This window comes from Sciurus vulgaris (assembly GCF_902686455.1).
Source record: "Sciurus vulgaris genome assembly, chromosome: 3".
Lineage (NCBI taxonomy): Eukaryota > Metazoa > Chordata > Mammalia > Rodentia > Sciuridae > Sciurus > Sciurus vulgaris.
Window position 1 is genome coordinate 57323963 of NC_136463.1, and position 25612 is coordinate 57349574.

A 25612-nucleotide genomic window follows, 5' to 3' on the forward strand; every position below is an offset into this window, starting at 1 on the left:
TACAAGTAAGGATCCAAAGACCAGCATGTTCCTGTGGCTTCTTGCACATTTCCCATACTTCCTTAAAGCCTCTGCTTCTACTGTTAACTGCCTGTCATTCCTTACTTTCTATTTCAGACCCCTAGAAAATATCTCTTGGTCCCAGATCACCTCCTTGTACCATACATGGTTGGCACACATATTCTTTCTCAATTCTGTACTGCTACATATTCCATAGCCTGTGGGTTAGGGTCTGGGCTAAGAGTCGTGATAAATATGAATATTTATTCAAACATTGATGGGCACCTACAAGGGCCCAGATGCTATTACAGAGATGAATAATACATGCCTCAAGATCTTACTGACTAATTGGGGAGAACTACAAATAGACTGTTAATACCAGAACTGTGAAAAAAGTAAAAACTAGGAACCATGGAAGGTATTGTAGGGCGAATTACATCCACTCAGGTCTGTCTTAAGAACAGCGAGGTTTCCTGTGGGCTTACGTATGGACTGGGACCACAGTGGACCAGTGTCTGAGGTCAGGACCATGTGGAGGACCTGCTAGCCACCCCCACCGATCCTCTGCTACTCAGTGCTGTGTTCTTCTCTCTGCGGACTAGCTTGCCTGTTCTACATCTATCACCTTTCTTCTGCGTAATTTCTGCATCTTTCACCATGGTCTTGGCCAAAAAAATTGTCTTCTTGTCTTCTCTCTGCACTTGTTCCATCACTACCTGCCTGATACCATGAAGGTCGGGGGTGCTGACAAGGAAGGGCTACGGGGTTGACTTAAGCTTGTCGCATTGGCCAAGGAAGTGGGTGTGGCAGGCCCTATGACTGGCTACACTAATCTGGTGCCTCCCACCACTCATCAACCCAGCTGGCTTCCTACCTAGTTCCCTAACATCCTGTCATGTTCCCATTCTCACTGTTAAACCAAAAATCCACTCTATCTCCCCCAGCAGGATTAACGCTTGATTACAGCAGGGGCCCTTCAAAAAATCTCAACCCAGAGTCCAGTGCCCTCTGTTGGTCTTTTTTAATATTTTGCTTCAGTTATAGTTGAACACATACCTTTATTTCATTTTTATGTGGTGCCGACGATTGAACCCAGGGTGTCACACCTACTAGGTGAGCACTCTACCACTGAGCTACAACCCCCAGCCCTCCTCTGGTTTAAGTACAGCTTAGTCCAAGTGTGACTTCTATCCATTCTCCAAACAATAGGTGAAATCTTCCATTTAACCATCACCACTACATCCTGTATAAACAATACATCACACACACACACACACAAACACACACATCAAATACAACGGTGGGCAAAACGGTACTTGGGCCACCAATCTGCATGTAGAGAGTTGTTCAGAGGTGGGCAGAGAATAGAAACCCTCATCCCTTGTTTAGGATTGTGTGCCGCTGGCCTCAGGCATATGTCACAGTTGACAGAACAGCACCTGTAGAGTCCCTGGCTGGGACTTTCACTTGTAAGTGAAGTTCTTGTCCAGACCAGTGAATCCCATGGGCATCCGTTTGTTGCCCTGCTTTTCTTATAGAGTCAGCACATCAGAAATCTTCCCCCTGGAGGGGAGTTCTTACCACCCCTGTAACCTACCTCACCACCAACAACCACAGCAGTCCATTCCTGCTGGTGCTGGGAGCAGAGCAAGAATTCTTAGGTTTGCCCAGGATAAGGGGAATGAAAATTCCAAAGAACCTTAGCGAACTGCCTAATTTGTTTCTGGGGACATCTTAAGTTACAAGCTAGGCCTGGAGATCTCTACTCAACAGGAAACCACTCCCTTCACCAATGGCTCTTGGCTAACAACTCAGAACAGCTGCAGCTGCCCTCAGTGGTATGACTGCCAGGCTGCCATTTCTTTGCCTTCAGGGGTACAGTAGAAATATCCTCCAGCCAGTCTAATCAGGGCCCCTTCTGCATCCAACACAAAAAGCCTTTTATCAGTAAACAGGGAAGCAGATTTGGCTGAGACAGGACAGGGAGTGTCCAGTAGACACTAATTGATGAGCTGCTTCCCTCATGAGAACCCAAATGGATGGCTGAGACTGTCCTGGGCTACTCTGTTGCAGGCACTTAGGGCAGAGTCCAGCACTTTAGAGATGCCTGAAAATTATCTATCAGACAAATTAATATGAGAATAAACAAAGGAGTGCTTTTTCTGCAACATGGTACCTTCTACTGAAAATTGTTCCCCAACCATGTGCCCCCCCCACCCCAATAGGAACTGCCAGCTACTTAAAGACTATTTGGCCAGAGTTGATAGGTCCTGGGGAGGACACCTGACCCCAACCAAGCCAAAGAAAGTCCTTCCCTGGGAATTCTCTCAAATAGGAACTCTTGAAGGCAATTTCTATACTACCACAGGTATGAAATTCAGATGCATCGGGCAGCCACACTCACTCCCTGTCTTTTACTTGAGTGAGACAGAATGTAGCAGATACACAAAATCAAGTAGAGACAAGAAAGGGTCTTTGGCATTCCAGCCTTTGGGACTGGGAATTCCTAAGGCCCAGTGTGCTTGTCTCTCCTCCTACGGGCCAGTTGCCCAACACTTCCTTTTTTTCTGAGTGAGGTATCTCAACATCTTTCCAATAAATCCCCCTTTCTTAGCTTAAAAATATTAGGAATTTTAAAGTTGGGGATGTGGCTCAGTGATACAATGCCTATGTAACATACACAGGGCCCTGGATTTAATCCCCAGTGCCAAAAAAAAAAAAAAAAAAAAAAAAAAAAAGATTTTAAAATAGGCCAGCCAGGCACATGGTACACACTTATAATCCCAGCAACTTGGGAAACTAAGGTGGGAGAATCTCAAGTTCAAGTCCAGCCTGGAGAAGGGGGTTAGTGCCAGGGGAAAGAGTCAGCAGAACAAAATCATAATAAATAACTTCAAAAACAGAGTGGCAGCTGGTCACAGTGGCACACACCTGTAATCCCAGTGACTGGAGAGACGGAGGCAGGAGGTGGCAAGTTTGAGGCCAGTCTGGGCAACTTAGCAAGAACTTGTCTCAAAAATAAAAAGGGCTGGGACGTAGCTCAGTGGTAAAGTCCCCCTGGGTTCAATCTGTAGTACCAAAAAAAAAAAAAAAAAAAAAAGAGGAGGATGGAGGGAAGAGAGGAGGGAAGAGGAGAAGACAGAAAAAAAGAAAGGAAGAAAAATTGGGCAAAAATTTGTGGGGGGGGTGCAAGGAGAGGGAAGGACAAAAGGGAGGCTGTTCAGCAATTCCCTTGGGGATCTGAGCACCACCAGGGGGGACCCCAGTTTGAGGGCCAAGCACCCAACCTCCTTAGACTGCAATCACTTTACTAGCTGGGTAAAGAAGAAAGAAAACAAAAATCCTTGGAACTTAACAGGGAAGATATCCCATATAGGTCATCGTATAAAAGAAGATTTTGAATCAATTTTTCACTTGAGGAAGAAGACAAAAGAATGAATCATGAAGGGGAGTCTCCATGTCAACAAAGAATGAACAGTAGGTTCATGGGAAGTTTCCATGGGAAGTTCCATGATGTTGTGAGCTTGGCTTTGGAAAGCAAGAAGATGGTGGTGGACAAGGTTGTGGAACTGTAGATGCAGTCCTGAGGATTCCTCTGATCCTGAAACTCTAAACATAGGATTCAGAGAAAAACTTTAGTGAACTCTCAATTCCCCAACAGTTTGATGAGGTGAGAATCCCTTAACATAACAGGTGCAAGAGGCAATTGTAAAATGATGAGTGTTAAATCCAGGGATTCATTATCCTCTCATTGACTTTTGTGTTGGGGGGCTACTGAGGATTGAATCCAGGTGTACTCTACCACCAGCCCTTTTTATTTGATTTTGAGACAGGGTCTTGCTTAGTTGCTAAGATTGTCCTTGAACTTGAGATCATCCTGCTTCAGCCTCCTGAATACTGGGATTAGATGTGTGCACCACCATATCCAGCTCTTACTAGCTTTTAATACTCTTACTACCAATTCTTAGTATTTATACTATTAATATTAAAAGTAAGGTTTTTTTTGTTTGTTTGTTTGTTTTTTAAGTGGAAATGTAAGCTGGGTGTGGTGGCACATTCCTGTAATCCCAGTGGCTTGGGAGACTGAGGCAGGAGGATCATGAGTTTAAAGCCAGCATCAGCAATTTAACGAGACCCTATCTCAAAATATAAAAAAAGGTTGGGGATGTGGCTCAGTGGTGAAGCACCCATGCGTTCAGTCCCGTGTACCAAAACAAACAAACAAACAAACGTGGAAACATAAAATGAACAATCACTGTGAGAAACTGAAACATAAAATGAACAATCACTGTGGAAAACTGACAGTTTCTTATAATGTTAAGTATGCATTTCCCCCATGACCTAGAATTCCATTCCAAGAGAAAGGAAAACACATGTCTGCAAAAGATCGGCCAACAACTCTTCATAGTAACTTTACTGCTAATAGCAAAAAAATAGAAATAACCTAAATACCCATTCATGGGATAACAGATAAACGGACCATGGCAGGTCCATACAGTGAATACTGCTCAGCAATTAAAAGGAACACTGAGTGGCTGGGGGTACAGCTCAGTGATAGATCACTTGCTTAGCATGTGCAAATCCTGTTTTGATTCCCAGCACCACAAACAACAACAAAAAGGAATATTGCATATTCTTACACAAACTATACAAAACAAGGATGGATCTCAAGCCATGTTTGCTGGTATGTACCTTATTGTCCCAGCACTCAGGAGGCTGAAGCAAAGAGAATCACTGAGCCCAGCCTGGGCGATATAATAAGACTCAATCTAAAAAAAAAAAAAAAAAAAAAAAAATGGAGGAGAAGAGTGAATCTCAAAAACATTACACTCCATACAGTGTGATGATGGGAAGTTCTGAAACAGCTAAATGATAGACATCAGATCAATAGTGGCTTGGTTGGGAGGCCTGACTGGGAAGGGGCACAGGGATTTCTAGTAGTCATAGGGTAAACACACTGGTCAAGATCTGTGTGTTTTTATATAAATTATTACTTGATTTTTTTTTTTTTTTTTGCAGTGCTGGGGATCAAACCCAGGGCCTTGTGCTTGTAAGGCAAGCACTTTACCAACTGAGCTATCTCCCCAGCCCTTATAACTTGATTTTTAAAAAGTTTTTAGTTAAAAAAAAAATAAGCTGGTCTGGGAATGTGACTCAGTGGCAGAGTACTTGACTAGCATGTGTGAGGACCTGGGTTGGATCCCCAGCACCCCAGAAACAAACAACAAAAAAAGTAAGTCATATTGTTTAGATACACAATGTAATTGCTTATTTGACATACAACTTTGCATTATAATTTTTTTTTTCAGTGCTGTGGATGGAACCAGAGTCTTGCACATACTAGACAAGTACTGTACCACTGAGCTGCACCCCAACCCCCTGCTTGAATGACCTCCCTAAAGGGTCATTTTAAATAATTACAAAGAGTGTTTGCTGTAAGATGCTATGGGTTTACACCTTTTTTTTTTTGGTACCAGGAATTGAATCCACTTAATCACTGAGTCACATTCCCAGCCCTTTTTATTTTTTTATTTTGAGACAGGGTCTCGATAAGTTGCTTAGGGCCTTGCTAAGTTGCTGAGGCTGACTTTGAACTTGCGATCCTCCTACCTCAGCCTCCCACCAGTCTCTAGTCACTATGGATTACACTTTGGTGGTTGGCTATTTTTGTAAAGTATAACAGTTGTATAAAATGCAAAATAATTACAATTCCTGTCTTCCTTTTCTTTTCTGTTTTGGTTCTGAGAATTGAACCCTGGGGGGCTCCACCACTGGTCTACATCCCCAATTCCCAGACTTTATTTTCATTTTGAGACAGGGTCTTACTAAATTGCTGAGGCTAGTCTCAAACTTGCAATCCTCCTGCCTCAGCCTCCCCAGTTGCTGAGATAACAGATGTGTGCCTCTTCACCTGGCTTCCAATCTTTCTTTCATATTAACATCTCACTATTTTACTTTTTATAATACAATAATGAGAGACATAGTTTCAACACATGTTTTGTGAACTTTTTTTTTTTTTTTTTTACTGACAGTTGGTTTCTTTTTTTTCTTGTCCTTCCAATTTTTCCTTGTAAAAAGTTCACCTGATACTGCAATGATTTCATGAAATAATTCTTCCTTTTGAGTATTCTTGTTAGAGTGGAACTATTTATCATGAATATTTCTCCTATCAGTAATATTTGGGAAAATAGTAAGTGCTTAAATAATTGTTAATGGTCCTGGTTATAGTCTTTGAACAAAAGCAACATAAAGGGCAGATACATACCCATCTGTTGGGGCTGATTACAATCCTCATATGTCTTTGTATTATTTGAATTACATAGCACATCACATTTTGGTCAAATGTGTAGCTAGTTTTTACAGGAATCATCTAATTACTTTTATGATCATGTGATCCTTTCTATTAATCTAAATACAGGGAAAGGAGATTATGATCTAAATACAGAGAAAGGAGATTCCCATATTTGATTAAGATTTCTTTGTTCCCATGATCTCAAGACGACAAAAAGCTTTATGGAGCAAAAATCTGAAACAGGAAGTTCTCTTTGCTTTATACCAAGCCTGACTTTTTGGTTAAATTCATTTGTTTACTCAAAAGAAATACTACTTTACATGTCCAAAAAAGAAGGAAGTATCCATATACTGAGGCAGAAAGAAACAATTATAAAGAATAGTTGGCAGTAAAGTGGCAATCAAAGATCTCTCTTTGCAGCAAGTCATGACAAGAAGTTTTACAGAGAAGTTCTTCCAAACTTTCAAGGAGCAGATCATCTATACTTCATGCAAAATTCTTTCGGAAAATAAAAAAGAAGGCAAGACAACTAATTTTACAAAGGTTTTGTTTCAGCTTAGGATAATACAAGAAAATTACAATACAGTCCCTGTTTCCTTATGAACATAGATGTGACAGTCCTAAATGAAATACACATCAGCCAAATCCAAAAAGTTATTGAGAAACTATCTAATCTAACTTAGTAGAGTTGCACAAATGGAGAGATACTCATTTAGATGGGTTAATTTAATATTATAAAGATGTCCCTTTCCCCTAAAATAATTTATAAGTTAAAATTTTCATGACTTGATAAACTTATTTAGAAATGTGTATGAGAACTGGTTATGGAGGTGCATGCCTGTAATCCCAGTGACTCAGGAGGTTGAGGCAGGAGGATCAGGAGGTTGAGGCCAGCCTCAGCAATTTAGTAAGACCCTGTCTCAAAATAAAAATAAAAAGATTGTGGACATAGGTCAGTAGTAGAGCACCCCAGGTCCAATTCTCAGTACCAATAGAAGAAGTCAAGGAGTGGGTGGTCATCTTTTTAGATATATATTTGTCTGTTTGGTTTTGGTACTGGGGATTGAACCCAGGGTGCTTAACCAATGAGTCACACCCCCAACCCTTTTTATATTTTATTTAGAAACAGGGTCTCACTAAGTTGCTGAGATTGGCTTTGAACCAGCCTCCTGCCTCAGCCTCCCAAGCCACTAGGATTACAGGTGTGTGCCACCACACCTGGCAATCTTTCTAGATATTAAAACATACCACAAAATACTAAAAAGCTATGTCAAACGAACAACAACAAAAATAAACCAACAAAACAACTTTTAGTAAGGGACAAAATTAGGAAACTGAACAAAGAACTCAGCAATAACCCACCCACAAATGGAAGGTGGATGTAGGATAAGGTAGCACACCATCAGTGGGGAAGATCAGATTAGCAGGTAGAGAGAGTAATTGCCTCACTCCATGGAGAAAAAGGAAATACAGCTGACCCCTACCTCACGCCATAAACAATAGTAAACTTCAGATGAATTAAAGACTTTAACGTAAAAAAAGAAAAAAAAAAGACTTTAACATGACAGGTAAAACTTAAATCTAACAGATGAAAATGTAGAGTATTTTGTGAGTTTGGATAGGGTTCTCTTAAATAACTATAAAAATCATAATCCATAAAAGGAACATTGATCGATTTGAATACATTTCAATTTAGAATTTCTACTCAACTAAGGACATCACAGAACCCTTCCCACTGTTATCTGCTTACACTGCCCACATTTATTCACTGATTCAAGAAATACTTATTAAGCACCATGCCAGGTATAAGGCACATGACAATCAGCACAATCCCTGCAGAAGCACACTGGCATTGTTGAGCAAGGGAACAGGGGGAGTGCATTCTCCAAAAGAGGCATCTTTTTCAGGGCTGGGAATGTAGTTCAGTGGTATCCTTACCTAGCAAGGGTGAGGCGCTGGGTTTGATCCCCAGCCCTGCAGAAGAGGGTGGGGGAGTGTCATCTTTTCAACAAATGTAGAGGTGATATTTTGGCAGAATCATTGTAAAAACTATAATAAAGACTTCAGAAGAAGTGTATAAAAATGAGACATGAGGCACAAAGAGAGAAGCAGAAGGAGGTGCCTCATTTAATGTTTTCAATCCTTCCTCAATTCAATGAGAAGCTTCTCCCCCTTAGAGCATGGACTGGATTTTTGAAAGCCTACTATTCCAAAATTAGCCACCTACAGAAACAAAGTTTCTTAATAGCTCTGGCAGGGTATTGTAGGAGCTTACAATACAGTGACTAAGCTAGTCCACAGAGATCAAAGTGCAATTTCCCTCCTGGAATTGACCCACTGCTAGAGCCACCAATGCACAGAAAGCCCTGTTGGCAGAATATTCATGTTTAGACTTCAAGAGACCCCAGGAAGATTCCCATGTTACAATTTAATTAGTGGCTTTGCCGGAAAACACTGGATAAAAACATTCCATTCCACCTGCAGATACTTCTTATACTGACTCAGGATTTGTTCCACAAAACCCTGCTTCTTTTTTTAAAAACAGAGGAACTGTTTTAAAGAAATAAGATCTCTCACTGTGTTACTCAGACTGACCTTGAACTCCTGGGTTCAAGTGATCCTCCTACGTCAGTCTACTGCATGCTGGGTCTCTAGGTGGGTGTCACTGTACCCAGTCAAACCTGGACTTTACCTCTGCCTGGCAACAAAAGGGCAGTACACCCCCTTTCCCTATCAGAGCAGTGCCAGAAAAAATCAGCTATAAAAAAGAAGGTTTAAATAAAATCCACGGTCTCATAATATAAGACATCAAGGCTTCCAACTGAAAATCATTTGTCATACCAAGAAGCAGCAAGATTTATACTGAATAAAAATATTAATAGATGCTAATACGCAGAGGACAGAATTTAGAATTATCTGAAAAATGGTTTATCTGGGTGTGGTGGCACACACCTGTAATCATAGTAGCTCAGGAGCATTGCAAGTTCAAAGTCAGCCTTAGCAACTTAACAAGGCCCTAAGCAACTCAGTGAGGCCCTATCTCTAGTAAAATATAAAAAAGGGCTGGGGATGTGGTTCAGTGGTTAAGTCCCCTGGGTTCAATCCCCAGTAGCTCCCCAAAAAATGCTTTAACAAGAAATTATGGGGACCGGGGGTGTAATATACTGGGTTAGATCCCCAGCATTCAAACAAACAACAAAAACCAGAAAAAAGAAAATTATTAGCATACTTAGAACAAATGAAAAAATACATAAAACCACAGCAGAGAAACAGAAGATATAAAGAAGAACGAAATGGAAAATTCAGAGCTGAAAAGTATAACAACAGATTAATGCTCAGTGACTGGGTTCAACCACAGAATAGAGGCAATAGAGAAAAGAATCAATGAACTGCAAGAGACAACAATAGACAACACCCAATCTGAACATCAGAGAGAAAACAGACTTAAAAACAAAAAATCCTCAGGGACTGTGGGATGATAACAAAAGATCTACCATTTGTGATAAATTGGAAACAGAATCAGGTGTGGAGCTAAAAAAGTATTCAAAGGAATAATGGCTGAAACCCTACACATGCAAACAGCTGTGCCAAACCAAACAGGATGAACCCAAAGAAATATCATAGTTATATTTTTTTTAAACTAAAAATCTTAAAAGAGACCAGAAAAAAAAAAAAAAAAAAAAAAGGCACCGGCCTATAAGGGGAAAACTGATTCTTTTTTTTTTTTAATTAGTTTTATTTCTACCATCAGACATGATTTCAAAAACTGAAGAAAAGCTTTATTGTATTTATCATATTTCTGTTTACTTTGTTCTTTCTTCCTCCCTGATTTTTTTTTTTTTTTCTCTTCAGCACTGGGGATTGAACCCATGGCCTCACACATGCTAGTCAAGAGCTCTACCATTGAGTTACAACCCCAGCATCCTCTCCCCTGCTTTTATAAAATCCCCAGCCCTTTTAAAACATTTCTTTAGAGATAGGGTCTTGCTAAATTGCCAAGGCTGGCCTGAAACTTGTTGTGTCCCCCTGCCTCAGTCTCCAAAGTAGCTGGGATTATAGGCATGTACCACTGTACCCAGCTCTTACTGATGTTCTAGTATTCCTTTTTTTTTTTTTTTTTTAAATGTTTTCAGTTGGAGATGGACATATTTTATTTATTTATTTTTATGTGGTGCTGGGGATCGAACCTGGTGCCTCACATGTGCTAGGCAAGCACTCTACCACTGAACCACAACCCCAGCCCTCTGATCTGATATTCCTTCTTTTACCATTTCCTTTCTGATTTTTTTTTTAAAGGGGGTCTCTTAGTCTCTCATTTTTCATTCATTTGAGGCTGTCTTGATTTTCTATTCATTTCTGGAAAGTATTTTTGTTGGGTATGGGATTCTGCATTGATAGTTCTTTTCTTTCAGTATTTGAAAACTACTGTGCCACTTCCTCTGGCCTCCATGGTTTCTGGCCTCCATGATTTCTCTCAAATTCTTTTCCCTTTATAGGTAAGGTACTATTTGTTTTGGGGATGTTTTAAGATTTTTAGTTTTAAAAAATATAATTATGATATGTCTTAGCTGGGTGTGGTATCTCACACCTGTTATCCCAGTGACTCAGGAGGCTAAGGCAGGAGGATCACAAGTTCCAGGCCAGCCTCAACAACCTAGCAAGGACCAGAGCAACTTAGATCTTGTCTCAAAATAAAGAATTAAAAGGTCTGGGGATGTAGCTTAGAGATGAAGGGTAAAGTGCCTCTGGGTTCAATCCCCAGTATCAAACAACTAAAACAAAAAAGAGGGTTAGGGATGTAGCTCAGTGGTAAAGTGTTCCAGTTCAATCTCCAGTTCCAAAAAAAATATATAAAAAAATAAAAACTCTAGAGGGAAGAGTCAATTCCTATCAAAATTCTAATGAAATTTTTTTGGTAGTATGGCTTGAAACCAGGGGATGTACCACTGAGCTACGTCGTTATCCCTTTTTAAAGTTTTATTTTGAGATAGGGTCTCCCTAAGTTGCAAAGGCCTCAACTTGGCCTCAGATTGCAATCTTCCCGCCTTAGCTTCCTGAATTGCTGAGATTATAGGAGTGTACCGCAGCATTGAGCCCTAAGACTTTTGTAGATTCAGACAAGATTATTTTAATTTTCATATGAAAAAAGCAAAGACACTAGAATAGCTAGAACAGTTTCTAAAGGAGGAATAAAATGGTAGGAATCAGTTTACCCAAATTTCAAAACTTATAATATAGTTAGAGTAATCAAGACTGTGTAGTATTTGTGGAGGGATAGACACAGATCAATGGAACTAGATGGTAAACCCAGAAATAGACCCGTATAATTATAGCCAAGTGATTCTTTTGTTTTTCAATACTGGGGATTGAACCAGTGGCACTCTACTACTGAGGTACGTCTCCAGCTCTTTTTAGTTTTTTTATTTTGATACAGTCTCACTAAAAGTTGCTAAGGCTGGTCTCAAACTTGTGATCCATCTGCCCCAGCTTCCCAAATAGCTGAAATTACAGCTGAACACCACAACACCTAATTTTTCTTTTCTTTTCCTTTTTTTTTTTTTTTTTTAAGACTTTGTCTCACCATGTTGCCCAGGCTGGTTTTTGTTTTTTGTTTTTTTTTTTGGGGGGGGGGGGTGCTGGGGATCGAACCCAGGGCCTTGTGCGTACAAGGCAAGCACTTTACTATCTGACTGAGCTATCTCTCCAGCCCCGCAGGCTGGTCTTGATTCCAAAGCTCAAGTGGTCCTCTTGTCTCAGCCTCAAGGTGGCTGGGACTACATATGTGTGCCACGACACCCTGGCATCAACTGACATTAATTTTAGGGAAGTACTAGTGATTGAACCCAGGAGAACTCTACCACTGAACTCTATTTCCAGTCCTTTTTAAATTTTGAGACAGGATCTTACTAAATTGCCTCAGCTGGACTCAAACTTAAGACCCTCCTGCCTCAGTCTGCCCAGTCACTGGAATTATAGGAAAGCACCACTGTGTCAAGCATTTTTTGTTTGTTTTCACGATTATGAGGTTGAACTCATGGCTTACCACATTCTAGGTAAATGCTCTATCCCTGAGCTAAATCCCCAACCCTTTTTATTTCATTTTGAGAAAAGAACTTGCTATATTGCTCAGGCTGGCCTCAAATTTGTGATCCTCCTGCCAAAGCCTCCCAAGTAGCTGGTATTCCAGGTTGTATGCCACCATGCTAAGCTCAAGTCAACTGTTTATTGATGAAGGTACAGAAGCAATTCAAAGGGGAGAAGGTAGTCTTTATAACAAGTGGTACACCAATTGAACACTCATAAGCAAAATTTTAAAAAAGAATTTTTTTGTGTGTGTACCAGGGATTGAACCCAGGGCCACTTAACCACTAAGCCACATCCCCAGTCCATTTTTTTAAAATGTTTTATTTTGAGACAGGCTCTTGCTAGGTTGCTTAGGGCCTCGCTAAGTTGCTGAGGCTGGCCTTGAGCTTGCTGTCCTCCTGCCTCAGCCTTCTGAGTCACTGGGACTACAGGTGTGGGCCATCATAAAAAAAAATTTTTTAACTTTATTTTAAAAGTAAAATATAAAATGATAAAAAAAAAAAAAAAAAAAACACTGAAGAACTGGGCACAGTAGCACATACCTGTAATCCCAGTAGCTCAGGAGGCTGAGGCAGGAGGATTACAAGTTTGAGGCCAGTCTCAGCAAATCAGCAAGGTCCTAAGCAATTTAGTGAGACCCTGTCTCAAAATAAAAAAATAGAAAGGGCTGGGGTTGTAGTTCAGTAGTAAAGTACCACTGATTTAATAGTGGCTTTACTACTGAGCCACATCACCAGCCCTTTTATATATTTTATTTAGACACAGGAACTCGCTGAGTTGCTTAGGGCCTTGCTTAGTTGCTGAGAATGGCTTTAAACTTACACATGCACACACACACTCTTGAAGAAAAACAGTAAAGAAAATCCAGTTAGAGTTCTTAGAGTCAACACCAAAAACAAAACCAATCCATGAAAAAAAAAATTGAAAAATTGGACTCAGTCAAAATGTAAGACTTTTGCTCTGCAAAAAACTCGTAAGAAGATGAAAAGGTAAATTACAGGACGGGGGGGAATATAATGCACAAACCACATTCCCAGTAAAGAAATAATATCTAGAGTATATAAAGAATACTCGGGATATGAGGGCCATCTGGCTACAACATCTGTCACCCCATTGATAGCCAGGGTTAATTCAACTGATCTGGTTGGCAAGGTGAGTGTCCCTTTTCTCCTCCACCACTCAACATGTGTCCCTCCTGAAGTTTCTTGGTCCTTCAAGGAGGACAACCTTCGCCAATAGAGGAGGATCATTTTTTGGTTAAGAGTATACAAGTAGCTTCACTCCCCTGCTAGAACCTCCAAACAAGATCTCAAGAATGACCAGAATGGGCTGGGGTTGTGACTGAGTGGTAGAGCCCTTGCCTAGCATGTGGGAGGCACTAGTTTCGATTCTCAGCACCACATATAAATCAATGAATAAAATAAAGGTCTATTAACATCTAAAAAATATATCTTAATTTTTTTTTCAAAAATTTGAAAGATTTTAAGGGGGGGCAGGGCAAAGAAAGTTGGCGCATGCCTGTAATCCCAGCAGCTTGGGAGGCTGAGGCAGGAGAATCACAAATTCAAGGCTAGCCTCAGCAACAGCGAGGTGCTAAGCAACTCAGTGAGTCCCTGTCTCTAAATAAAATACAACATAGTGTTGGGGATGTTGCTCAGTAATTGAGCGCCCCTGAGTTCAATCCATGGTACACCCCCAAAAAAGAATGTCCAAAATGTTGGGTGCAGTGGTGCACCCCTGTAATCCCAGTAACTTGAGGGGCTGAGGCAGAAGGGTTGCAAGTTCAAAGCGATCCTCAGGAATTCAGCAAAGTCCTAAGCAACTCAGTGAGACCCTGTTTCTTAATAAAATATAAAAAAGGGCTGGGAATGTGACTCAGTGGTTAAGCACCCCTGGGTTTAATCCCTAGAACAAAAAAAAAAAAAAAAAAAAAAGTCCAAAATAACAGTAAAAATAAGAAGCCAATTTGAACATGGGCAAAAGACATGAAGAGACACTGTACTGATGAAAATATACAGAGGACAAATATGTGGGTGAAAAATATTCAATATCATTATCCATTAGGGAATCACCAATTAAAATTATAATGATGGGGGGACGGGGGTCGTGGCTCAGTGGTAGAGTGCTTGCCTAGCATATGTGAGGCACTGGGTTCAATTCTCAGCACCGCATGTAAATAAATGAATAAAATAAAGGTCTATCAACATCTAAAAAATTTTTTTAAAAATATTTTTAAAAAATTATAATGAAATATTACTACATATCTATTAGAAAGGCTATAATATTGATAATTCCAAAGGCTGGTAAGGATGCAGAGAAACTGAATCGCCCATATGTTGCTGGTGGGATTGTAAAATGTTATACATACTCTGGAAAACAGTTTGCCAGTTTCTTAAAATGAACATGCAATGAACATGAACCAGAAATTGTGGCCAGCCAGGTAAAAGTGAACTATGATATTTGGAAGCTGTCAGTGCTGCCTGCAGTCCTGCCAGCAGACATGGCCTAGCCTCGCCTAGTGAGAAGATGCAAAATTTGAAAATGTGTTAACATAATTTAGGACACTGACATCTGAAGAAAGTAAAACACAGGATCAGTGTAATAGGTGCCAAAGCATATGAATCTCTTTTGGATGTTTGGAAAATTCTTCAGCTTTAGAATCTTTGGAGAAGCAGAACATGTTTCCTATTTCCGAAGCTGAAAATGCCAGATATTTGCCTTCCCAGACTCCCTTGAGCCATGGAGTTTGGAAAGTCAAATGGAGTGTAACATGGAGTCAACAGGCTCATGACCAATCAAACTTATACCTAGACTTGAATTAGAAGTTAATGTCACAAAGAAATAGGGATTGTGTGGGAGTCTCTCTCTGCTGCAGGGGATATAGTGATGACTGAATTTCTGGCTCAGTAGCTGGGGTAATGCAAGCTTCAGTGGCCTGGTCTTGAAGCAGAAGCAGAGTTATACTCACCAGACTGGTTCTCCAGCCTGGTTCTAGGCACTATTCCTGCTGCACATCTCCATGTCTGGTCTCCAGCACAGAAGTCTGTGAAGTGACTGATGTTTTTTTTTTGTTGTTGTTGTCTGTTTATTTTTGTTTTTAAGACAGGGTCTTGCTGAGTTGTTCGAGTTAACCTAGAACTCCTTGGCTCAAGCAATTCTGCAGACTGTTTCCCAAGTAGCTGGGATTATAGGTGTGTGCCTCCACACCTGTCTTAACCAATGTATTTTTTTTGTTCTTATTTATTATTATTAGGGATTGAACCCAGGGGTGCTTTACCACTAAGCCACATACCCAACCCCCCCTTTTTTTTTTTTTTTTTTGAGGCAGGGTTTTGCTAAATTGCTTAGGACCTTGCTAAATTTCTCAGGTTGGTCTCTAACTTGTGATCCTTCTGCCTCAGCTTCCCGAGTCACTGGGATTACAGGTATGTGCCTCAGCATGTGAAACCACGTATTTTTAATCAATTCATTTTCAGTCTAAATTAGCTAGAACATCATTTTCTTTTGCTTTCAACTGAAAATTCGGATACAAATGCAGTAAAAATCACCAGCCTCAGGGTTCTTAGTCAATAACATCATGGCTTCTTTATATATGATCTCCGACCTTGCTTCCTGATACTAACTGCATCTTTTTCTCCACATTTCCCAATTTTTTTTTTTTTTGTTGTTGTTCCAGGGATTGAACCAGGGATACTTAACCACTGATCTACATCCCTAGCCCTTTTTATATTTTATTTTGAGACAGGGTCTTGCTAAGTTGTTTAGGGCATCACTAAGTTGCTGGGGCTGGTCTCAAACTTGTGATCCTCCTGCTAAGCCTCCTGAGTTGCTGCACCATCGTGCCTGGCTTCCCAATAAGTTTTATATAGTTGGAAAACTATATAAATAGTAAATCTATGAATTAATTGCATCTTGCTTAAGTGCTACTCTTTGTCCAACAACCAATGGTAAGCAGATAGGGGGCAAATTCATGGGTTTTTACATGGTACCCTTTCTGGGAACCAGTAATTGAGGCATTTTTTAGAAGGGTCAGTGGCTCAACAGACATGGTTCTAGCTCTCTGAAATAGGAACCTAACTTGGTCTTGGGAAATCAGAAAAGGCTTTCCAAAGGAAAAAATTCTAAGTTGAAACTTTTGAAAAAGTAAGACTTAGGCAGAAGGAGATAAAGAGTAAGGAGAATTTCAAACACAGGAAAGAGAATGATCAAGAGCGTATACAGTCAGGTGCAGGGATGTATGCCTGTAATCCCGGCGAGTCAGGAGGCTGAGGCAGGAGGATTGAAAATTTGAGGCCAGTCTCAGAAACTTAGTGAGACCCTAAGCAATTTAGCAAGACCATGGCAAGACCCTGTCTGTAAATCAAAAATAGAAAGGGTTGGGGATGTGGTTCAGTGGTTAAGCACCTGTAGAGGTGAGAGAGAGAGAGAGAGAGAGAGAGAGAGAGAGAGAGAGAGAGAGAGAGAGAGAGAGATTGATCCAGACCAGTAGGCAAAGTTCAGATCTTGCAGGACCCTGAAGGCCATGTTAGAAACTTTAGATTTCCTCCTTAAAGCAATAAGGAGCCACTGGTGAGTTCAAGCAATGGAAGGAGATGAGCAGATTTGCAGTTCAGAAAGACCACTCTGGTGGAGAATGGAGAGAAGGGAAATAAAAAAAAATTGGAAGACAAACTAGGAGGCTACTGCAGGGAAGCAGTAGAGAGAAGACGGTGCCTTGGAGTAGAGGGGATGGTAAGTAGATTTGAAAAAACATAGAGATGGATCAGAAGAACTTGGTGATAGGTTGGATGTAAGGATTAAGGAAGGGAAGAAATAGGGATGGACATCAGGGATTTTTTTTTTTAATTGATTCAGTGTTTAGGTGGATGAGTGGATATTGGTATCATTTTCCAGGTTGAACAACATAGGAGAGAAGCTATTTGGATGATATGAGCTCAGTTTAGAACATATTATTTTTGTGCTTGTGGAACACCCAAGGGGAGAAGTCCAAAAGGCATTGGAACACTGGGTATACTGGCACATGCCTGTAATCCCAGCGACTCAGGAAGGTGAAACAGGGGGATTGAAAGTCCAAATACAGCCTCAATAATTTAGCAAGGCCCTAAGTATCTTAGTGAAACCCTGTCTCAAAAAATTTAAAAGGGTTGGGGATGTAGCTCAGTGGAAAAGCGCCCCGTGTGCACCCTCTCTCCTCTCCTCTCTTTCTCTCTCTCTCTACACACACACACACACATATATGTATAGATGTATATGTGTATATATATGCCTAAAAGGCATTTGGATATATGTGTTTGGACCTCAAAAGAGGGGTCTGGAATAGAGATACAGATTTGAGAGCCACTGGAGGGAGAGGTGGTGGTTGCAGGCAAGGAAATGAATGAAGATGATTCCAGTTCCAGTTACTCATGGAGTGTAAGAAATGAAAAGAGCCTAAGAACAAACTCTGGGGAATAGGTTAACTGCACAGGAAGGGCAGAAGATGAGGAATCCACAAAGGATTGAAAAGGACCAATCAGGCAGGTAAGAGGAAAACCAAAAAAATTGGTGTCACTTGCATGCAAGCCAATGGAGAATCCTAAGCATGGACTGGCCATGGGTATGCAGGCTTCAAAAATCAAGTAAGATCATAATGAAGCCAAAACAGTAGCTCACACCTGTAATCCCAGCAATTTGCAAGTTTGAGGGAATAGGATCACAAGTTTGAGGTCAGCCTGGACAACATTGAGATTCTGTCTCCAAATATATTTTTAAAAATCATAATGGGATAGTACTTTTTTTTTTTTTTTTTTTTTTTCGGAATAAAGAGCCGAGGAGAGAGGCTTTTTCGCCTCTGTTTCCCTTTCATAGCTTTCCTTCCTATGGACCCTACAAAGCTACTGCTGCTACTACGGAGCTAAACAGTCACCGCCTTAGCTCTATGGTGTGCGTTCCCCCACTAGAAGCTTTTCTGATGGACTGAGGCAATTTAAAAACAGTGGAAGGGAAAGAAAGTACTGTAGGCGACCAGGGTCATGGCCCTTCTCAACAATGTACACATTCCTATTAGGTGCCTTATTCGTTGCTTAAAGCTCAAGTCGCATCTTACTGGTAAAATATTCCACCAATGAAGAGAACAAGTATGATTATCTACCAACTACTATGAATGTGTGCTCAGAACTGGTGAAGCTCGTTTTCTGTGTGCTTGTGTCATTCTGTGTTATAAAGAAAGAACCTCATCGAAGTAGAAATTTGACATGTGCTTCCTGGAAGGAAAATTTTCTAATTTCATGAAGTGGTCCATTCCTGCCTTTCTCTATTTCCTGGACAACTTGATTGTCTTCTATGTCCTATCCTATCTTCAGCCTGCCATGGCTGTTATCTTCTCAAATTTTAGCATTATAACAACAGCTCTTCTATTCAGGATAGTGCTGAAGCGGCATCTAAACTGGACACAGTGGGCTTCCCTCCTGATTCTCTTCTTGTCTATTGTGGACCTACTGCTGGGACTAAAACTTCACAGCATAACCTGGCAGGATATGGATTTCATCATGATGCCTTCTTCACCCCATCCAATTCCTGCCTTCATTTCAGAAGTGAATGTTCCAGAAAAGATAACTGTACTGCAAAGGAGAGGACTTTTCCTGAAACTAAATGGAACACCACAGCCAGTTTTTAGTCATATTCGCCTTGGCTTGGGCCATGTTCTTGTTATAGTACAGTGTTTCATTTCTTCAATGGCCAATATCTATAATGAAAAAATATTAAAGGAAGGGAGCCAGCTCACTGAAAACATCTTCATACAAAACAGCAAACTCTATTTCTTTGGCATTCTTTTTAGTGGACTGACACTGGGCCTTCAAAGCAGTAACCGTGATCAGATTAAGAACTGTGGATTTTTTTTTATGGCCATAATGCATTTTCAGTAGCTCTTATTTTTTTAACTGCATTCCAGAGCCTTTCAGTGGCTTTCATTCTGAAGTTCCTGGATAACACGTTCCATGTCTTGATGGCCCAAATCACCACTGTCATCATCGTAGCAGTATCTGTCCTGGTCTTTGACTTCAAGCCCTCCCTGGAGTTTTTCCTGGAAGCCCCAACAGTCCTTCTCTCCATTTTTATTTATAATGCCAGCAAGCCTCAAAGTCTGGAATATCCACCCAGGCAAGAGAGGGTCAGAGATCTAAGTGGCAATCTTTGGGAGCGTTCCAGTGGGGATGGAGAGGAACTGGAAAGGCTTACCAAACCCAAGAGTGATGAGTCAGATGTAGACAATTGGTACCCAAATGGCAGCTCTCAAAAATTGTATTTTCACATTTTCAATATTTGTAATATTTATGTTTTCATTTTGATAAACCAAGGATGTACTAAAGCATAATACTCTTTGTATATATCTAATCACTCCTAAAACGGTTCCATCCCAAGGCTTAAATTACCCAAAGGGTGAAAAATTTTCTGAGGAAATGTCATAAAATCATAGCATAGAGACCATATTAATAGCCCAGTATTTGGTAAGTCAGCAACATATATTTGCAGATTATTTTCTTTGTACTCCAAGTTTCCAGAAAACTTGAAGTAATCATGTTAAATAGATCCTATAAATATGCAGATAGAGATCAGTTTGCAAGATATTCATAATTATATGGTTCTAGTATGCATGTCACAGTCTTCCCTTTTTTATCATAAATAACATCTAGGTTGTTTCCCAAACTTAGAGACTGTAGAGATAATCATTTTGCATTTAAAAAGCAATGAAGCTAAAAATTTTGGCTGGAGGGCATGACTCTGCCATAGTTTGGGGATGATGTAGTCTGTGCTAAATGTTTTGCTGAAGAAGCAATTTTTCAGAAACAAAATTTCAGAATTTTAGTTTTTGGGAATTTTTTTTAGTAATTATCTTTCATTGTTTTATATATAAGTAAGCTTCATATAGGTGAAGTTGGTTCCCGAGTTACCATAGTTAACACTTGCATTTTAAATCATTTAAGCAACCATTGTGAGTTTTTTTCCTCCTCTTCAATTTGTGTATCTCAACATCTTGACATCATTGCTCTTGAATTATTACATTTGGGAAAATTAATATAAAGGCATGTTGTTTAATTAGTTATTAATTAAAGCTTGTGACTATTAATATATCTTTATATCATATCCTTTTTCTGAGAGTCAAGACGCTGGCTTCATAATCATACAAGATTATCAGTAAGACTAAGAGTTCCTTTTAAAAGGATCATTTTGCAAATAACTGTTGACTTTTAATGAAATATAAATAGTATAACCCTAAAAATAGGAAATCATTTTAGAATAATAGTTCTTACTTATAAGTGCATGGTATTTTTTAAGGTACTTTCTCATGCAGCCAATTGACTCTGTTAGATAGAGCTATCAGGTAATAATTCAAAAACAAGAAAACAGTGACTTGTTCAAGGTCATGCAGCTGAGGACAGGGTTTACCTGATAACACTGTATATTTACAAAGTCCTATAATATAAGTTTAAATGATAAGGTGTCAGGGAGCCTACACATTTCTTCTTTTTTTCTCTTAATTTTTATATATGTAAGATAATGCTATTATATAATCCATCTGTGAGATCCTGAATAATGTGACTGTCAAGAATTGGTCACAATTTGTAATTAAATTAATCACTAAACCTGAAAAAAAATCATAATGGAGAAGTTTCCAATGGACGTAGAGGAAGGAGGGCACTAGTGACCTTGGTAAGAACCAAGCCAAGGAATAAGTAGCAGGAGAAGTAGTCTGAGGAGAGAGAAGGCAGAGGATGGTGAGGAAGGAGAGAACTAAAATTAGGCGACTCTAAAAAAAAATAAGCCAGGCAACTCTAATAATGTAGTGGTGAAGGGAAGGAAAGAGTGGTATCTGGAGAGGTTCTTAAAATTTGGACAAGGTTGGTGGTTAAGAGTCCACCCAGATCTCCCCAGTGTGGAAGGAAAGGGGGAGAGAGTAGATCCCAAAAGAGGGCCTGGGGAATTGTGGAGGGAAGTGATAAGGGCTTGTGTTCAGGAGGGAGATTGTTCCCTGAGTCACAGGAGACCCTATCAGGCTGGCATTTCCTCCCCATCCTCATCCCCTTCCTGCCCCTGGTCCGACCCTCCCTGGAGCTAGAAGACAGAAGGACCAAGTCACACCCTGGAAGAAACTCTGTGCCTTCGAAGGTCTTTCTGTCTGCCTGTAAGCTGGGGTTGGGGGAGGAAGAGGGTCTATCAAGTGGATAAGAGCCAAGGATATGGAGCGAGTAGTTTAAACTTTAGGGGTAAGATTGGGAGAAGGGAATGGAAGGTATGGAAACTGGGTTTCTGGAAGGGATTCTGGGATCTACAGGTGTGAAGGTCCAGGACCTGGGTGAATGATGTCAGAGGCTGGTGGAATGTCCACTCAAGCTCCCATTGTCCACAGGTCCCCATGCCTCTCCTCCTCTTGTTGCTCCTGCTGCCAGGCCCCTTACACTCCCATTCCATCTGTGACATCTCCAAACCAACCAGCCAAGTGGAAGTGAACTGTGATAAAAGGAACCTGACAGCGTTGCCTGCAGACTTGCCAGCAGACACAGCCATCCTCCACCTGGGTGAGAACCACCTGGTTACCTTCTCCACAGCATCCCTGGTGCCTTTCACTCGCCTTACTCAGCTGTACCTGAATAAAAATCAGCTGACCAGCGTGCAGACGGATGGAACATTGCCATTGCTGGAGACCCTGGATATATCCCATAATAAGCTGAAAAGCCTGCCATCCTTAGGGCAGGCACTGCCTGCACTCACTACCCTGGATGTTTCCTTCAACCAGTTGGCCTCACTGTCTCCTGGTGCCCTGAATGGCCTGAGCCAACTTCATGAACTCTACTTGCAACACAACAAGCTGAAGACTCTGCCCCCTGGGCTCCTGGAACCCACGGCCCAGCTAAGGAAGCTCAATCTTGCCAACAACAAGCTGGGTGAGCTACCCCCTGGGCTCCTGAATGGGTTGGAGGAACTTGACACCCTCTACCTCCAAGCAAACTGGCTGCACACGATACCAAGGGGCTTCTTTGGGGACCTCCTCCTGCCTTTTGTTTTTCTCCATAGCAATATCTGGCAGTGTGACTGTGAGATTCTCTATTTCCGTCGCTGGCTGGAGGACAATACCAGAAATGTCTATGTATGGAAGGAGGGTGTGGATGTCAAGGCCATGACCCCCAATGTGGCCAGTGTGCAATGTATCAATTTGAACAAAATACCCGTCTATACCTATTCAGGGAAAGATTGCCCCACCCTTGGTGATGGGGATGACTATGATCACTATGAGGATTATACGGTGGATGCCACAAAGACTGTGGTCAAGTTCTCTACCAACACCAAACCCCATACAACCCACTGGGGCCTATTCTACCCAGAGTCTACCACTTCTCTGATTCAAATGCCCTCTTTGCCTCCAACTGAAGAATTCACTAAGGGACATACCATATTCCCACACAGACAGATTCCAGATTCCTCCACATTCCCAACAGCCATGGAATCTACCACACTATCCAAAAGTCTAAAACCTACTATTGAACTCATCACAACTGTAACCACCCCAATCTTAAGCAAGCCAGAACCCCCAACCCCAACTGTCCCAGAGCCCCCCATAGCCCTGACCTCCTCAGAGGCCACCACAGCCATCATCTCCCCAGAGCCCACCACAGCCCTGACCTCCCTGGAGCCTATCACCGCCCTGATGTCCCTGAAAGCCACCACAACCCCAACCTCCCCAGAACCTACCACAACCCTGACCTCCTGGGAGGCCACCACAGTCATTACTTCCCCAGAGGTCACCACAACTCTGACTTCCTCAGAGCCCACCATAGCCTGGACCTCCCCAGAGCCTATCTCAGCCCTGACCTCCCTAAAAGCCACCAAAACCCCGACCTCCCAGGAGCCTACCACAGCCCTGAACTCCCCCGAGGCCACCACAGCCCTAACCATGCCAGTACCCCCAACCTCAATCACCCCAGAGCCTACCACAACCTTGACCATTCCAAAACTATTCTTTACCATAAAACATACCTCAACCCCTACTAACTTAGGCTCCCAAACAATTCCCCCTGAATTTGTCTATCCCCCAATTGTCCCTGTAGTAGCTCAAGGGAATTTTGATAACACCAGAAATGACCCTTTTCTCAACCCTGACATTTGCTGCTTCCTCCCTCTGGGCTTCTACATCTTGGGTCTCCTCTGGCTCCTGTTTGCCTCTGTGGTCCTCATCCTACTGCTGACCTGGGTCTGGCATATGAAATCATATGCCCTGGATTCTGATCAGTCTGCTGCCCTGGCCACAGCCATGCAAACCACATATATGGAGGTGCAGAGGGGAAGGCAAGTGACTGTGCCTCGGGCCTGGCTGCTGTTCCTTCAAGGGTCACTTCCCACTTTCCGTTCCAGCCTCTTTCTGTGGATACGGCCTAATGGCCGCATGGGGCCTCTGGTATCAGGACGGCGGCCCTCAGCCTTGAGTCAGGGTCGTGGTCAGGACCTGTTGGGAACAGTGAGCATTAGGTACTCTGACCATAGCCTCTGAAGGTGAGTGGTTCTGGGGACTTTGAGGGTCTGTCTGATGGACTCTCCTATTGGAATTTGGCTGGGGGTGGGTGGGTAAGGCACACAGCATCACAAGAAGGACTTAATTACTTTTATCTGAAGCCTCCTCTTCACATTCACTCAACCTAGACTGTACAAATCAGGCAGGGTAGTGAGATGATGGAGTTGTGAGGGTCACAGAACCAAGCTCCCTATGCTATGGGGTATTGCCAGCCCACACAATTTTGGGAAGTTTGAAAAAAAGCAAACAAAATAGTGCATGGCTCCCACATGCATCCATATACAGAAGAAAATCTGTAAAGTGATTTATCAAGATGAGAGTATTGATTGTCTCTGGGTATTAGAAGTGTAGATTTTACCCCCTCTTTGTTTAATGTTTTATAGTTTTACAACATCATTGTATATTATTTGTAGAATAAAAAAAATAATTTAAAAAAATATAGTTTCTTTTGGAGCCAAAATGACTGGGGCACTTGTTACAGTAATTTCCAAGGTCTTGGGCTGGGGATGTAGCTCAGTTGGTAGAGTGCTTGCCTCACAAGCACAAGGCCCTGAGTTCAATCCCCAGCACCGCAAAAAAAAAAAAAAAAAAAAAAAAAAAAAAAAAAAATATATATATATATATATATATATTTTTTTTTTTAAATTTTTTAAATAAATATATATTTTCCCAGGGTCCCAACTAACCTTCAGTCATAGCTGGAAATCCCTCTCCTGCAGGGGTAGCCACCCACCCAGCCACCTCAAGCAGAAACTCCAGAATAGTTAATTCTTCCTGGAGTTAAGGGACACCACCGAAGCCTACCCACTTGTAGATGAGCCCTTGAGGTGAAGGGGGTTATCTGCTCACACCTGGAGACTCAGAAATGCAGTCAGTAGGACAGAGGGAGGGTGTGGGTCTCGCAGTGTATGTTATTCTGGTAGGTTTGACTGAAGAATCTCAGGTTTCCTGATCTCAAACCAGGATGCAGGCAAATGGGACACTTCTCTACCCTGGTTCCATTTATTTATTTATTTATTAACCAGAGTTTGAACCCAGGGGTGCTTAACCATCATGCCACATCCCCCACATCCCCAGCCCTTTTTATTTTTTTGAGACAGGGCCTTGCTAAACTGCTAAGGCAGGCTTTGAACTTGGCAATCCTCCTGTCTCAGCCTCCTGAACCCCAGGGATTATAGATGTGCGCCACTATATTCAGTTCCTGTCATCTTCTTGCTGGACTTGAAATGCTTTAAGGACAAGGTCCAGCCATCAAGTGTCTCAAAGAAGTCACAATGGTCCAGGACACAGAGTGCATGGAGGGGCAAAAGGGAGACAGCAGTAAAGGTGTTAGGATGCTGAGTTCCTTTCTCATTCCATTGACAAGGCTTTCCCAAGGGGACAGCTCCCACCTGCTGCCTGCCCATCCCCTAGCCCTCAGGCTTCACACTGCCCAGCACTCCTCCCAGTTATGACCTTCTCATGCCCCTTTATGTTTCAAGAGATTTGTAGGTTCCTTGAAAGCAAGGGCTAGGAACCACAACTCTCAAGAAATGGATGAGACAGGCACTCTCCTCAGCCAGCACTAGTCTCTGGCCAACACCCTCCCTTTCCTCCAGGGTCCGCCCCCACAAGCTCTGTCCCCCAGCTCCCACCCTATTAGCTCCAGTTCACAAAAATCTGACTTAGTCTCTTATCCCTTCCCTCTTGAG

General features: G+C 41.6%; 1 protein-coding gene and 1 pseudogene across 2 annotated transcripts; both read left to right on the plus strand.

Moving 5' to 3' along the window:
- Positions 1 to 12924: 12924 nt before the first annotated feature.
- Positions 12925 to 21530, plus strand: LOC306656868 (UDP-sugar transporter protein SLC35A5-like; annotated as a pseudogene). The gene has a single exon. The product of its transcript is annotated as a UDP-sugar transporter protein SLC35A5-like (transcript).
- Positions 21531 to 21556: 26 nt separating this feature from the next.
- GP1BA (glycoprotein Ib platelet subunit alpha) lies at positions 21557 to 24147 on the plus strand. The gene has a single exon (XM_079132438.1). The coding sequence runs from the start codon at positions 21771 to 21773 to the stop codon at positions 23898 to 23900; it is 2130 nt and encodes a 709-aa protein (XP_078988564.1). The 5' UTR covers positions 21557 to 21770; the 3' UTR covers positions 23901 to 24147.
- The last annotated feature ends 1465 nt before the right edge of the window (positions 24148 to 25612 follow it).

Excerpts from the sequence above, each read along its gene's own strand:
- GP1BA (XM_079132438.1), top strand. The coding sequence starts at position 21,771 with ATGCCTCTCCTCCTCTTGTTGCTCCTGCTGCCAGGCCCCTTACACTCC.